Source organism: Oryctolagus cuniculus, chromosome 9 (assembly GCF_964237555.1).
Source record: "Oryctolagus cuniculus chromosome 9, mOryCun1.1, whole genome shotgun sequence".
Lineage (NCBI taxonomy): Eukaryota > Metazoa > Chordata > Mammalia > Lagomorpha > Leporidae > Oryctolagus > Oryctolagus cuniculus.
In genome coordinates, this window is record NC_091440.1 from 86,959,415 (window position 1) to 86,974,557 (window position 15,143).

General features: G+C 42.4%; 1 protein-coding gene across 5 annotated transcripts in view; it reads left to right on the plus strand.

The window, feature by feature from the left end:
* The window catches only part of LNX2 (ligand of numb-protein X 2), a 94,579-nt gene that overhangs the window by 59,950 nt on the left and 19,486 nt on the right, over positions 1–15,143 (plus strand). For all 5 annotated transcript variants that reach the window (XM_008275210.4, XM_008275213.4, XM_008275212.4 and 2 more), the window contains 2 exons: positions 9,503–9,750; positions 10,959–11,158. In XM_008275210.4, coding sequence (XP_008273432.1) covers positions 9,503–9,750; positions 10,959–11,158 — 448 coding nt within the window. The remainder of the gene's footprint in view (positions 1–9,502; positions 9,751–10,958; positions 11,159–15,143) is intronic.

Sequence of the window (15,143 nt, forward strand, 5' to 3'; positions counted from 1 at the left end):
CTGTTGCTGTGCCTTTTAAATAAATGATGTCTTTTTTTTTTTTTTTAGTTATAGTTTAATATAATTATAAAAAGCTTTATTTGGGTGGAGTTTGTCAGCAGTTATTAAGTTGCTACTTGGGATGCCTGCATCCCATATCAGAGTACCTGGTTTGACTCCTAGCTGCTTAGCTTCCAACCCAGCTTCCTACTGATGCACATCCTGGGAGGCAGCAGATGATAACTCAACTACTTGGCCCCTGCAACCCATGTGGGAAACCTGGATGGAGCTCCTGGCTTTTGGTCTCACCTGGCCCAGCCCTGGCTATTGCAGACATTTGGGGAATGAACCAGTGAATGGAAGTCTTCCTGTTTCAAATCAAATTAATTAATTAAAAAAAAAATGTTTGTGGGGTTGATGCTCTGGTATACCAAGTTAAGCCACCACTTGGCAGTGCTTTCATCCCCTATCAGTACCATCTGAAGTCCTGGCTGCTCCGTTTCCAGTTAGCTCCCTGCTATTGTTCCTGGGAAGCTCACGGAAGATGACTGGGCCCCTGTCACTTCTGTGGGAGACCCGATGGATTTTCTGGCTTCAGAAGCATGGCATACACCTTGTTGTTGGTGGTCATTTGAGAAGTAAATCAGCAGATGGAAGATCTCTTGTCTCTCCCTCTCTTTGTATCACACTGCCTTTCAGATAAGTAAATCTTAACAACAAAAAAAGTCTATATAATACAAAACATTTAAAGAAGTCCTTTTCCATGCTGAGACCTTTTTTGGTTCATCATCTGGCTTGAAACCTGAGGAGTTGGGAAAGGCTGAGTCTAAACTGTGTTTTTAAATACACATTTTAACACAGATGGGACATTCTTATTGGCATTCTTTTCTTATGTATCATGTAAAAAGTATGTGTGTGTATGTATTTTACATGAACTTTTATATGTATGTATAAAATATGTATTTTTGGAGAAAGTATGTGTGTGTATTTACAGATGTATTTATAATTCATGTCTATAAGGATTTAGTATCCAGAATATATAAAGAACTCTTACAAGCCAATTGTTAAGCAAAAGAAATAATCTAATGTGAGGGCACTTCAAAAAGTTTGTGGAAAAATGAAATTAAAAGACACGTTAAAAAAAAATACTCATGCGTAGTTTTTATCATAATACAAATGTTCCATGACCTTTTGAAGACCCCTCATAGAGTGGATTTCAAATCTTTCTGCACCAAAATAAACTTACCTTTTAATTCCATTTTCCATGAACTTTTTAAAGTACGCTCATAAGTGAATAATTTAAGTAAATACTTCTCCAAAGAAGATAAGTGGTCAGCAAGCACATGACAGATGCTCAACTTCATTAGTCCATTTTTATATTGTATCTTTTTTCTTTTTGCTAAATTGTAAGAATTTTTTTCCAGATTTATTTATTTATTTGAAAGGCAGAGAGAGATTTTGCAGCTGCCAGGAGCTTCCTCTCAGTCTCCCACATATATGGCAGGGGCACAAACACTTTGTCTTCCAGCTTTTCCCAGTCCATTAGCAGAGAGCTGAATCAAGTGGAGCAGCTGGGATACGAACCAGTGCCCATATGGGATGCTGGTTTCACAGGCAGAAACTTATTCCTATACCACAGTGCAAGCCCTGTAAGAATTATTTATATATTCTGGATCCTTATCAGATAAATGATTCGCAAATATTTCCTTCCTTTCAGTTGTCTTTTAACTTTCCTATGTCCTTTGTTGTTGTTGTTGTTGTTGTTGTTTTTTTTTTTTTTTTTTTTTTATTTATTTTGACAGGCAGAGTGGACAGTGAGAGACAGAGACAGAGAGAAAGGTCTTCCTTTGCTGTTGGTTCACCCTCCAATGGCCGCCGCGGCCGGCACGCTGCGGCTGGCGCACCGCACTGATCCGATGGCAGGAGCCAGGTACTTCTCCTGGTCTCCCATGGGGTGCAGGGCCCAAGCACTTGGGCCATCCTCCACTGCACTCCCTGGCCACAGCAGAGAGCTGGCCTGGAAGAGGGGCAATTGGGACAGAATCCAGCACCCCGACCGAGACTAGAACCCGGTGTGCCAGCGCCACAAGGCGGAGGATTAGCCTAGTGAGCCGCGGCGCCGGCCCCTATGTCCTTTGAAGGACAAACAACTATTATTTTTCAGGAGGTCAAATTTATCTATTTTTTTCTTTATATATTTATGCTTTTGGTGTTGTATCTGAGAAACTGTTGTGAACCAACATCACAAAGATCGACACCAGTCTTTTCTAGGATTTTTGAACTTTAGCTCTTACATCTCTGTGTTTTATCCATTTTGGATTATTGTGATGATAGGAAATAATATTTTCTTAAAGATTTATTTATTTATTTTTGAAAGAGTTTCAGAGAGAAGGAGAGACAGAGATCTTCCATCTACTGGTCCGTACCCCAAGTGGCCACAACAGCCAAGACTGGGCCAGGCTGAAGCCAGGAGCTTCTTCTGGATCTCCCACATGGGTGGCAGGGACCCAAGCACTTGGGCCATCTTCCACTGCTCTCTCAGGTGCATTAGCAGGAAGCTGGATCAGAAGTAGAACGGCTAGAACTCAAGCCAGCATCTATATGGGATGCCAGCATTGTAGGCGGCAGCTTAACCAGCTGTGTTACAACACCAGCACCCATAATATGTTTTGATCCTGTAATGAAATACTTGACACAGGTTCCTCTTCACAATTTTGGAGGTTCACAGTCCAAGATCAGGCAGGCCCTGTTGGTTTGGCTGTCTGGTGAGGCCAGATGATAGCAATGGTGGAGCACATGTGGAGGGTTGATCACATAGTAATCCAAGAAGAAGAGTGATTAGGTTCAACTCTCAGATGTTACAATCAGCCCTGTTGTGAGAACTACATCCAAGGGCGTGCCCCCATGACCTAAGGACCTTTCAAGAGAGCCACTTCCTAAATCCCATAATTGGCTTAAGCTTCTATCCTTAGTATCATAGATTTGTGACCTTGGAGTATAAAAATCTGCATGAGTTAATGAACCCTATCCTTTTCAAACTGTAGCAAACAAACAAAAAACTGTAGCAATGTGTTATTCAGTTCTTTACATTTTATTGAGGCTTTGTTTTTTAATGACCTAATACATGGTCAATCCTGGAAAATATTCCTGTTGTGTTTAAGAAGAATATGTATTCTGCTGTTAGCAGATTGAGTGTTCTATAAATGTCTGTTGGGTCTGGTTGGTTTGCAGTGTTGATACAGTATTATTTTCTTTTTTTTTTTTTTTTTTTTTTTTGTCCCACTCTATACATTATTGAAAATGCAAATATTGTTAAATTGTCTGTTTTTCCCTTTGTCATTTTTTACTTATATTTGGAGGCTTTATTGTTTGGTACATTTGTGTTTTAATCATTATTTCTTCATGATAGATTTAACTTTTCTTTTGTCTAAAAGTCCATTTTGTCTGAAATTAGTGTGGTCTTCTATCTCTTACTTTTGGCCCATCTCTGTATTTGAATCTGAAATGTGTCTATGGTAGACAGTATATAAGCATGAATTGAGAGCCCAAGGCCCTTTTAGTTCTTTTCTTGTACACACACCCAGCTCTGGATATACCCAAACCTCTATGAATGTTACATTCTGCAGTGTTCCCTTAAAACCTTTTGCTTAGCCTTTTTGTCTCCCTCAGGCAGCTGCAATATTAAATAATTGCCTCTGAATTTTTTTTTCCCTGACAAATGTCCTCAGTGAAAAGGCTATTTGCACTGTGTGAGCACTGTCAGGTCAGATAGAGATAGCCTTGCAAATGGAATCTTCTAGGGAACCAACAGACAGGTCAGTTAATGGCAGTTCTCTGGGAATGGGGCTTTGGAAGTATTCTAAATCTGTTTCATTGTGATTTGGGCTGTTGCTTTCCCAGTCTGTTGTGGAGCTCTGGACATGAGAATAGCAGTGGAGCAAGTGCTGATGCCATGGTGCTCTCTGTTCTGAGAGTCAGCCATTTTTTTTGAATGAATGTTCATCAGACTATTATAATCCTTTAGCTAATTTCCAGAGTTCATCAATTTGGATGATTTCTTCCAGTGTTTTTATTGCTTTTGTGGGAGAGAGGCTTTTCCAGATACCTTTGGTTCACCAGTTTTGTTGTTAACTTGAATTGATTTTTATATATTTTATTCCATATATGATTCTTTTTTTATTTTTTTTAAAGATTTATTTATTTATTTGAAAGTCAGAGTTACACAGAGAGAGGAGAGGCAGAGACAGAGAGGTCTTCCATCTGCTGATTCACTCCCCAGTTGGCCACAATGGCCGGAGCTGCACTGATCCGGAGCCAGGAGCCAGGAGCTTCTTCCGGGTCTCCCACGAGCTCGGGTGCAGGGGCCCAAGGACTTGAGCCATCTTCTACTGCTTTCCCAGGCCAGAGCAGATAGCTGGATTGGAAGAGGAGCAGCCGGGACTTGAACCGGCGCCCATATGAGATGCTGGCGCTTTAGGCCAGGTAATTAACCTGCTGGCCCACACCGCCAGCCCCATCCATATACCATTCTTATCTTTTTTGTATTCTAATATGCTCACATTCCTTCAGTTTCATTAAGTGCCTATCATTGTGTGGTACTTAGCATGCCTCATTATTTTTTTAAATTAATATTTTATTTATATGAAAGGTAGAGTTACAGAGTGAGGGAGAACAGAAAGGTCTTCCATCCACTGGTTCACTCCCCAAATGTCCACAATGGCTGGAGCTTGGCTGATCTGAAGCCAGGAGCCAGGAGCTTCTTCCTGGTCTCCCAGTGGGTGCAGGGCCTCAAGCACCTGGACCATCTTGCACTGCTTTCCCAAGCTGTAGCAGAGAGCTGGATCAGAAGAGGAGTAGCTGGGACACGAACCGGTGCCCATATGGGGTGCTGGTACTGCAAGCAGAGGCTTAGCCCAAGACACCATAGCAGCTAGCCTGCCTCATTTTATTTTATTTCTATATTATTACCACCACCACTGCTAGTACTAATACTGTTGATAATAATGTGTGTTTTGCTACATTGTATGGTTCCTAATGTGAATTAGCTCATATACTGTTGTTAGAATTCTGAGAATGATTCACTATAGCAAAAATCAAGTTAGTCCATGTGTAATTTTCCTCCATAATGAGAACCAGAATAGTTATAACAAATGAATAATCTTCAGCAGGAAAGGGGGAAAAAAATCTGTCCATTTGGCTCTTGGCTCCCACAGGAGCCCTTTAGCATCTAAAGACTCCCCTAGGGAAGGATAACTCTCAACCTGTGGCAGGTTGCACACTGCCTCTGACATCCATGTAATCTCAGCAAGTGCCCATCCTGATCTGATTAGATGTCACCTGCATTTTTTCTCTTTCTTGACTTATTTGAGAGGCAGAGAAAGGAAGACAGAAAGAGAGCTCCCACCTGCTGGTTCACTGTCCAGATGCCTACAAAGCCAGGGAAAGGCCAGAGCCAGGAGTGGACAACACAGTCCAGGTCTCTTACAAAGGTGGCAGGAGCCCACTTATTTTGGCTATCTCCACTGCCTCCCATGGTCTGCATTGACAAGCTGGAGTCGGGAACTAGAGCCACAAATCAAACCCTGGCAGTCCATTGTGGGACGTGGTTGTCTTATCTGCTAGGCTGAACACCCACTTCTGTGTGTATTTCTATTCTGTTGTTTTATTCATTCTTCATATCCTGTGTATTGGTCTCCTGCTACACTGAGTTACTTGGTTGAGTAAGCCAAATTATCTCCCCCAGTGCCAGGTGCAGTTTGTGGCATTGTTAAATACTCAATTTTCAGTGATCTATAGCTTTCTGTTTTTGGCTATCGCTTTTGTTTTGTACTGATCACCAAGGCTCTTCCAGCTCTAAAATTCTAAGTGTTTCTAGGTACAAGTTGGTAAAGCAAATCCAGTTGTACTTCAAGGCCTAGAAAAAGCACTCTAATATGATTGTTTAGTATGAGACAGTAGAAGTAGCAGGAGCCCTGGGAATGTGATCTGGGCTTGTTTGGATTTTGACTTTGCAAGTAAGCAGCTTGTGGTGGTGGCTTTGTCAGTTAAGTTCCAAGTTGCCCATTTGTAAAACAGAGTAGTGGTGAGGACACTGTGAGACAGTGTATGGAGAGATGGCTGGACAGTGACTGGTACAAAATACACACTCCCCAGGTATTGGGCTCTGTCCTTTTTGATTCTCATTTCTCTTTCAGTTTCAAATGTTGACAGAGTTGAAAGATGATGGCTCCAGGCTGTCTGTGGTCGTGAGCTCTTTGTACAAACCTGCTGTGATCTACTCGTTGCCTAACAGGTTTTTCTTTTTTTAAAGATTTATTTTATTTATTTATTTGAAAGTAGAGTTAGAGAGAGAAAAATCTTCCATCTGCTGGTTCATTCAGCAGGTGGCCGCCGTGGCCAGGCCTGGGCCAGGCCTATGCTAGGAACCTGGAACTCCATCCAGGTCTCCTATGTGAGTGGCAAGTCTCAAGCACTTGGGTCATCTTCCACTGCTTTCCCAGGTGCATTATCAGGGAGCCAGATAAGAAGTGGAGTAGCCAGGACGTGAACCAGGGGGCCCGTATGGGGTTAACCCACTACACCATAACGCCAGCCCTTTTTTTTTTTTTTTAAGTAGTTTCATAGAGATGTATTCCACGTAGCATAAAGTTCACCTCTTTATAGAGAACAGATCAGTGTTTTTAATGTATTCACAGAATTAAACAAGCATCATAATAATCTACTTTTTAGAATATTTTCAACTTCCCAGGAAGAAACCCCAGGGCGATTAGCAGCGGTTCCCCATTTCTGGGTGAATGGCTGATCCTACCTGTCTTTTTCCCAATGAGTTTTAGTGTTTAGGTTTTGTAGAATGCAGATGTTAACAGAAGTGCCTGTGTTATAGTCTGGGCTTTTACCTCCATGACTGTGAAAGGGTTCTTTCTGAGCTTGTTATGACCTTCTAATTGGCATTTGAAACCTGACACTTTTTAGTCCTCTTTTTTTGACTCTGTTGTGGCATTTGCTTCATCGGCCACTTTTTCTTGATTGACACTCCTACCTGCCTTGGCCATGTTTACGGTCCTTAGAGCCTTCTCCGTCTGGTTGTTGTACCAGTCTATCTTGTTTAAATATGGGTGTTCCCAGAGGATCTATCTGTAACCTTCCTCTGATGCCCGATGAGGTCACTCTCCCATGTTTTTACATGATGCCATTTTTTAATATCATTCCTCTTCCTGTTAGCAGTTTCCTGTTCCCTTAGCAATTTGCTGTCCCATCAGAAATTTAAGTATACCTGTTTCTTTACTACCTTCCTAGCAACTTTAAGTTTTTCTTTTTAAATTTGTTTGCTTGTTTAATAATTGTAAGGTAGGCCTTCTATAATTTGTGGGGAGTTGGAGTTGTTAGCTAGATGAATTCCTAGATATTTGCATTCCATTCATATTTCTTATGCCTGGTCCATTTTTTCCATTGAAGACTAGCTGTTGCCCATACATACATTTCTGGATGATACATATTTTGGAAATTAAATCTTTATTTTTTTCAGTCACAATGTCCAGTTATTGCCTCAACTTTTTTTTCCATAAAATACCTTTAAAATGTGTTTGTGATTAAATGTGCTTGACAAAGTGATTTTTTTTTTGAGATATAATTTTCAGAAATTCTTGTCAGACTCTTGCAAGAACATTCCCTGGAGTGCTGCACAACAATGCAGAAAGGCAAAATCAGTTCTCCCCTTAACAAGGTGCAGAGAAGATGTGAGAGGAAGGTGAATGAAGAGATGTCATAGGGATCCATTTAAAGAACTTGAAATCTAAGATTCAAAATAGTTCACAGGGGAAAATGTATTACTTCTTCAGCTAAAGGGTAGTGTTCAACATAAATTGATTCAATCCTATATTTTATTAGAAATTTAGATTTTAAAAAATACTGCCATTACACAGCAGGTTAAGCTGCTGCTTGGGACGCCCATATCTATATCCAAGTGCCAAGTCCCAGCTGTTCCATTTCCATTTCAGCTCCTCTAATGCATCCTGGATCCAAGTGTGGAGTCCTGCTCACCCACATGGAAGACCCAGGTGGAGTTCCAGGCTCCTGGCTTCAGGCTGGCCCAGCACTGGATATTGTAGGCATTTGGGGAGTACACCAACAACATATGGAAAATCACGCTTTCTCTCTCTCTCTGTCTCCCTGTCTCTCTTTCCCTCTCCCTCTTCCACTCCCTCTCCCTCCCTTTCAAGTAGGTGAAAAAATAAACATTTAAAAATACATATATTGCCACTGAATGAGAGTCTGCAACTCCAGGTATAAGACCCCGCCCACACTCTCTGCACTGCCCTACCCCACCATGGAACTAAGTGGTATCTACAGAGGTGTGGTAGGTGCTAAGGCTCCTTCACTAATCCCCTTGTCCTCCTCCCACTCTTCAAATTGGGCATTATTAGTCACCTTCTCCAATCAAGGTATCAGATGGAAAGGAACTGGCACCTTGTCGTCATTTCTAATTAATCTGTTACATAAAGCCTTTGGATGTTTCGTTGGTTATAGGTTTAAACAAGCATCTGTCTGCTGTCTCTGCTTAAATAAGTAAAATCAGGCATGTTAGCAGTTCTTATTTCTTGGTGGTTATATAAGTTGCCCAAGTATTTGGAATATATGCATTAGGTTATATAGCGTGTCAGCACTACTGCAATTCTAATTTTACCACTAGAAGAGCTATATTTTTGTCTCCTTCCATATGTATCATAAAATAAATTATTTGGGACATTGCTACGCCTTCCTGCAAGTCTTAAAGTGTCTGATGTGCTTGTGTAACACAGCATGAAGAGTCATCATGCAGTCAAGGTCTAAGTCAGGACACAGCCCTGGTGATGGAAGAAGACTCGTGCTGATCGGCACTCCTGTGGTTAAGCCACTTTAGCTGTGAAAAGGGTTGTATAAGCAGAATTTCAGAATCATTCCTGCAGTACAGAGACAAGTATTAGGATCCTTTCTTGTGACTAGTGTATACCTAAATACAATTTTGTCTGCTGTGTGGAGTGTTAAGAATGTAGCTTGAGTGGAGATTAAGATTAGAATAGTGTACAGCTGAGGCTGACACTGTGTCATGGTGGGCTAAGCCTCTGCCTGCGGTGCCGGCATCCCATATGGGTGCCGGTTCAAGTCTCAGCTGCTCCTCTTCTGATCCAGCTCTCTGCTGTGGCCTGGGAAAGCAGCAGAAGATGGCCCAAGTCCTTGGGCCCCTGCACCCACTGGGAGAACCAGAAGAAGCTCCTGGCTCCTGGCTTAAGATTGGCTCAGCTGTGGCTGTTGCGGACATTTGAGGAGTGAACCAGCGGATGGAAGACCTTTCTCTCTATCTTTCCCTCACTGTCTGTAATTCTACCTCTCAAATAAATAAATAATAAAATCTTTAAAAGAAGAATCTTGTACAGCTGAGTTCTTTTTGCATAGAAGCTACTGCCATTCTTTTGTTGTGCTATGTGCTACGACTCCCTGCTTTCTTTTCACATCATCCAGAAACCACCGGTTCTTCTCATTCTAGGTGTCCAGGAGCTTCTCATCGGAGAGTTTCCCTAGAGAGACGGAAAACTAGTAAAACGCAGACCGAGATTGAGAATGAAAATGGACCCACGATAATAGATCCTCCAAGTACTTTACCCCCAGAAACAGACTGTCCCAGGACAGGTACCCTGGCCACTGAACGGAACTCAACATCAGGAGCCCTTCCCGTGTGGACAGAGGAAGCTGGTCTGGACAACCCTGCCTTCGAGGAGAGCGCTGGGCCCGACAGTACGTGCACCGCCCCCATGCTTGTGCGTCCCATCTCTCTGTTGCCTGCCTTCTTGCTGCTCTCTCAGCCTACACGGCTTTCCTGTTTAATAAATTATGTCACTGAGTTGTAGTTTCTGTAACACCCCTTTCACTGTACAATTCTGCCTACCAGTGTGTATTTTAAAAACAAAACACAGGGTCTTCCTCTCTTGGAGCCCCTCTCCTGACTGCTGCAGTAGGAGATTTCTGACTTAAATAAATTTTACTTTGCTAAAAAAGAAACAAAAAGAAACACGCATCTTAATCCCAGAGGAAGGGGAGCCTTCTCTGTCCCTTTTCTCTTGTAGTCCATGAACTTGCTAGTCCTTCACATGGGACTTAATATTGGCTCAGAAATTTATTTACTTGACATAAGAAGTCAGATATGAGAATAACAAGAGGGATAGCTTAGATCAAGGCTTTCTCTGTCAGCACTAAGTAAGCACTTTACTACTAACTAATTAAATGCTTGAAACAAGGCGATGTGACTTGTAAGCAGGTAAGAGAGCTCTGGCTTCAGCAAGTACTTGGTCAGGCCCGTGGAGTAGATAGGTGGAAGAGTTTGATTCCAAGAGCATGCTTCTAACCTCAGAAGCCTCTGGTGTCAGCCACTGCTCTGTCCTCCATAAGGAAGTAAACAGAAAACCTGTAGCCAGAGATCTTGGGCATGCCTTTTAGTAGGCCCTGGGGTACTTACTTCTAAAAGTACTTTTCTCTTAACAAACTCCAATTTCACATTTTTCTGAATTTCAAGGGCTATGAATCTTTTTCATCTCCTAAGAGTCAAGGTTAAGGCCACCTCTTCTGAGGAGCTAAGTGTACCTGCTCTTTCAGCACAGAGTGCTTTCTTTCCACCACCTTGCAGTACTGACTGCTGTTTCCCGGCCCAAACTTGCCTCCTCAAGACGACTTTCTGTTACTGTTTCTTCATTAGACCATTGTGTCGGTGGCCCTAGTGATCTTTTAAGTAGTGGCCGTTGGTTGATTTCTTACTGATCAGCTTTGCAAGAGGAAGTTTGTAGATGTTCTTAACATAGTTTGTCATTCTGTTTCTTATCAGTGGTATTGCTTAGTCATTAATCATCTGTGTATGAACATATGATGACTTGACTTACCTGAAGATAATCAGAATATGAAATGTTGTTTTCCTCTTTGTTGTTCACTCTCTCTCGTTTTTAACTTGGCAGCCATACAACAGCCACTTAGTTTACCAGAAGGAGAAATTACCACTATTGAAATTCACCGGTCCAATCCATACATTCAATTAGGAATTAGCATTGTGGGTGGCAATGAAACGCCACTGATTAACATTGTCATCCAGGAAGTGTATCGGGATGGGATCATCGCCAGAGATGGGAGACTCCTTGCTGGAGACCAGATTCTTCAGGTACCAGTTTTAGTGATTCTGTTAACTTGTGTCTTTTTGTTCTTGTTCTAAATTTAAAACTCAGAAAATCTGGTATTGTGGAATCTGCATTGTATAAAGATTCATTTTGATGTTTTCTTATGCAAACAGAACTGGATTTATCTTTAACTTCTCCTTTTACCAATCTACCTGGAACTTTTGTGGGTTTTTTTGTTTTGTTTTGTGCCTACCTTAATCTCAATCCTGCATGTGACTTGGCACATGGCACTCGGGCTCTCTGAGCTTGCTGCACTTTTCCTGTCTCGGGCTGGAGGACCACCTTCCGCCGTGCTGAGACTCTCTTACCCATTGGTTTAATTCCATGCCCAGTTTGCACATCCCTCTCCTGCCTTCATGGATGATTTTACGCTTCTCTGCGCTGATGACTGAGATCTAGAGAAGACGACACCATAGCGCACTTCTTCAATTTCTAAGAGTTCAGGAATCTCAGTTAGCTCTCGCCGACTCTATTCTGTCCTCACCCAGCACTCTAACTGCATTTTCTGTGATCTCTGACACTGTTCTTACTGTGTTCCCTTTCAGAAGAAATACAGACTTAGAAAGGGAGAACACCGAATGTGGAACAGGCTGTTTTATTGGAGGGTGTGTTGAGATGGGATGGGGGTGATGGAATGCTGGGTAGGACTGGAGTTTTATGAGAAGACTGGCCTGACACTTCTGTGATGCAAGAGTGATGATGGTTGAAGCTGAAAACATGGATGACTTCTAGAAGGAGAGAGAAGAAATGGACACAATCAAGATAAAATGTCCACTCGGACCCCAACCCCAAGGTCTCTGCCCTCCTTGAATTGGTTGCTCAGGTCCTTCCGCAGGATCTGTTAACATCAACCCCTTATTTCCACGTTCCCTCGCATCTTTCTAGCCACGCCTTCACTACTTTGTATCTGGTTTAGCAGAGTATGCCATCAGTGTCTGTAACTGCTGTCCTTGCAGAGGTTTGGCAGGAGCATCCAGTCCAGACTGACTGAACTAATAGTTGAGATCCCCTGTGGTTTCTTATACAGCCTGACTTTAATCTTAGATCTTTCATTTGTGTTTCTGGTACACCAGGTTGTCCGTTTCTTAAATGTTCCTTCCTTCCCAGCTCCTAACCTGTTCAGGGAGGAGACTCATAACTGGTTTCCCCAGCACATCCGCCCAGGCGTCTTGGACACCTTGGTGGTCAAAAGCAGAAGGAGGAAACAAATAACCCCTTTTTGCAGCCTGCCTAGTGTCCTTTAGCTCCCACCTCTGGCCTCTCTAGCTATACTTTGTTTATTTATTTAATTTTTTTATGTGTTTTGCTTTCTTCTACCAACAATGTTGTTCAGCTCTGAGTATTACTGTCTTTATACATTACTGGTGTTTTTCTTCCCCTAAATTTCTTTGAACATAATTGAGATTAAATCATTTTTTCCCAAGTTTTTATGACAGTGGGCTTTTTACTCTTATTTCAGAGAATTGTTTAGTAACATAACTGGATTTTTATGCCTCAAGTAAAACTATAATTACCTAAAATTATTAACCATATTTTTGGGAAATAACCCAAAGTTATTGTAAGAATTCTCATGTGTTACTGAGGTTTGTGGAGACATACATACTAATGACACTAATAATGGCAATGATAATTCCAGTTTAAAGATTTGAATTGATAGGAAAAGTCTGGCCGGCACTGCGACTCAATAGGCTAATCCTCCACCTAGCAGCGTCAGCACACCAGGTTCTAGTCCTGGTCAGGGTGCCGGATTCTGTCCTGGTTGCCCCTCTTCCAGGCCAGCTCTCTGCTGTGGCCCGGGAATGCAGTGGAGGATGGCCCAAGCGCTTGGTCCCTGTGTCCCATGGGAGACCAGGAGAAGCACCTGGCTCCTGCCTTCGGATCAGCGCAGTGCACCGGCCGCAGCATGCCACCCGCGGCAGCCATTGGAGGGTGAACCAACGGCAAAAGGAAGACCTTTCTCTCTGTCTCTCTCTCTCACTGTCCACTCTGCTTGTTTAAAAAAAAAAAAAAAAAAAGTCTGAGCACATAGCTGGATTAATGAAATCACAGAGAGTCTCCATTTTTTTTTTTTTCCCAGATTTATTTATTTATTTGAAAGACAGTTACAGAGAAAGAGGGAGAGACGGAGAGGGAGATCTTCCATCCGCTGGTTCTCCCCCAATGGCCACAGCATCTAGAGCTGAGTCAGACCAAAGCCAGGAGCCTAGAGCTTCATCCAGTTCTCCCATGTGGGTTCAGGGGCCTAAGCACCTGGGGCATCTTCCACTGCTTTCCCAGGTGCATTAGCAGGAAGCTAGATCCAAAATGGAGCAGCCAGAACTTAAACTAGCACCAAGATGGAATGTTGACATCACAGGCAGTGGCTTAAACCACTATGCCACAATGCCAGCTTTGGTTTCTAGATGGCTTTTAACTTGTGTGTTGGTGTCAGTAAGTAAAACCACACCCAAATATGGAAATGTATTTATGGGCATTTAAATGTAAATACTTGGAAAGAGTCCTGTTTTTGTTTTTGTTTTTGTTTTTGTTTTACTACCTTAGTCCCCTCGAACTTAAATATACTGGAAAAATAATAAAATAAGCCAATTTAAGAACTGCCAAGACACACTAAGATGGTTCGCTAGCCATGTACAATAGTAGTGTGTGGCTTTGGTTTTCCCATAGTAAGAAAATACATACACAGGTTAAGTGCCTATATCCAGAATTCTTGGGACCAGAAGTGTTTTTTTAGATTTTGCATTTTGTTTCTCAGATTTTGGAATATTTGCATAGACCTTATCAGATGGCATTCCTAATCTGCCAAAATTCAGGACATTCTTGAGCATTATGTTCGTGCTCAGAAAGTTTTGGATTTTAGAGAGTTTCAGATTTTGGCTTCTGAGATGAAGGATGCTCTCCATGATAAAAGCATCCATGTATACTTATGTACGTACAGCCATGTGCATATGTATGCACACATACCCACATACACCAAGTATATTCCATTAAATAGCCTCTGTGGAAAGGAGGACAATATGCCCTTGGAGCCTGGCCCTTTGCTACTCTTCAAAGAGATTCATAGTCAGCCTTTGGAGCAGTTGTGAAAAAAAAATAACTGCTTTTAGAAATCTCATCTCTTTATCACAGGGCCAGCCCTGTGGTGCGGCAGGTTGGACCATAGCCTACAGTGTCGGCGTCCCATTTGGGCACCCGTTCGAGTCCCAACTGCTCCCGCTTCCCACCCAGCTCCCTGCCGATGCACCTGGAAGGGCAGAGGCGGATGACCCAAGTACCTGGGCCTCTGCACCCACGTGGGAGACCCAGATGAGGCTCCTGGTTGCTGGCTTTGGCCTGACTTAGCCCTGGTTGTTGCAGCCATTTGAGGAGTGGACCAGTGGATGGAGGATCACTCTCTGTCCCTCCTTCTCTATCTGTAACTCTGCCTTTCAAATAAATCTTAAAAGGTGAAGAAGAAATCACATCGATATCATTATTGAAAGTAATATAACTGGGTCTGGTGATGTGCTGCAGTGGGTTAAGCTGCTGCCTGCAATGCTGGCACTCCATATGGGTGCCCGCTCGAGTCTCGGCTGCTCCACTTCCTACCCAGTTCTCTGCTAGTTTTTCCAGGCTTCTGGCTTTGGCCTGGCTCAGCCACAGCCGTTTTGACCATTTGCGGAGTGAAACAGCAGATGGAAGATATCACTCTCTCTCTTTCCCTCCCTCCCTCTGTCTCTCTGTCTTTCAAACAAGTAAATCTATCATTTTTAAAAAAGTAATATAAATTCCTAGAACATTATTAAGAATAGGTATTTTCATTTTACTCAGGATCATTAATAAGTAAGGCATTTTCAGTTTTGGAGAAAAATAATTACAGTCATGTTTTGGTCCTACCAGTAAAAAGGCACATTCAGCCCAAAAATGTGATTGAGTTTAGTGTACTGGTCCTGTGTTTACAAGACCTAAACCAGCATTTTTGTGGTTCCTGCC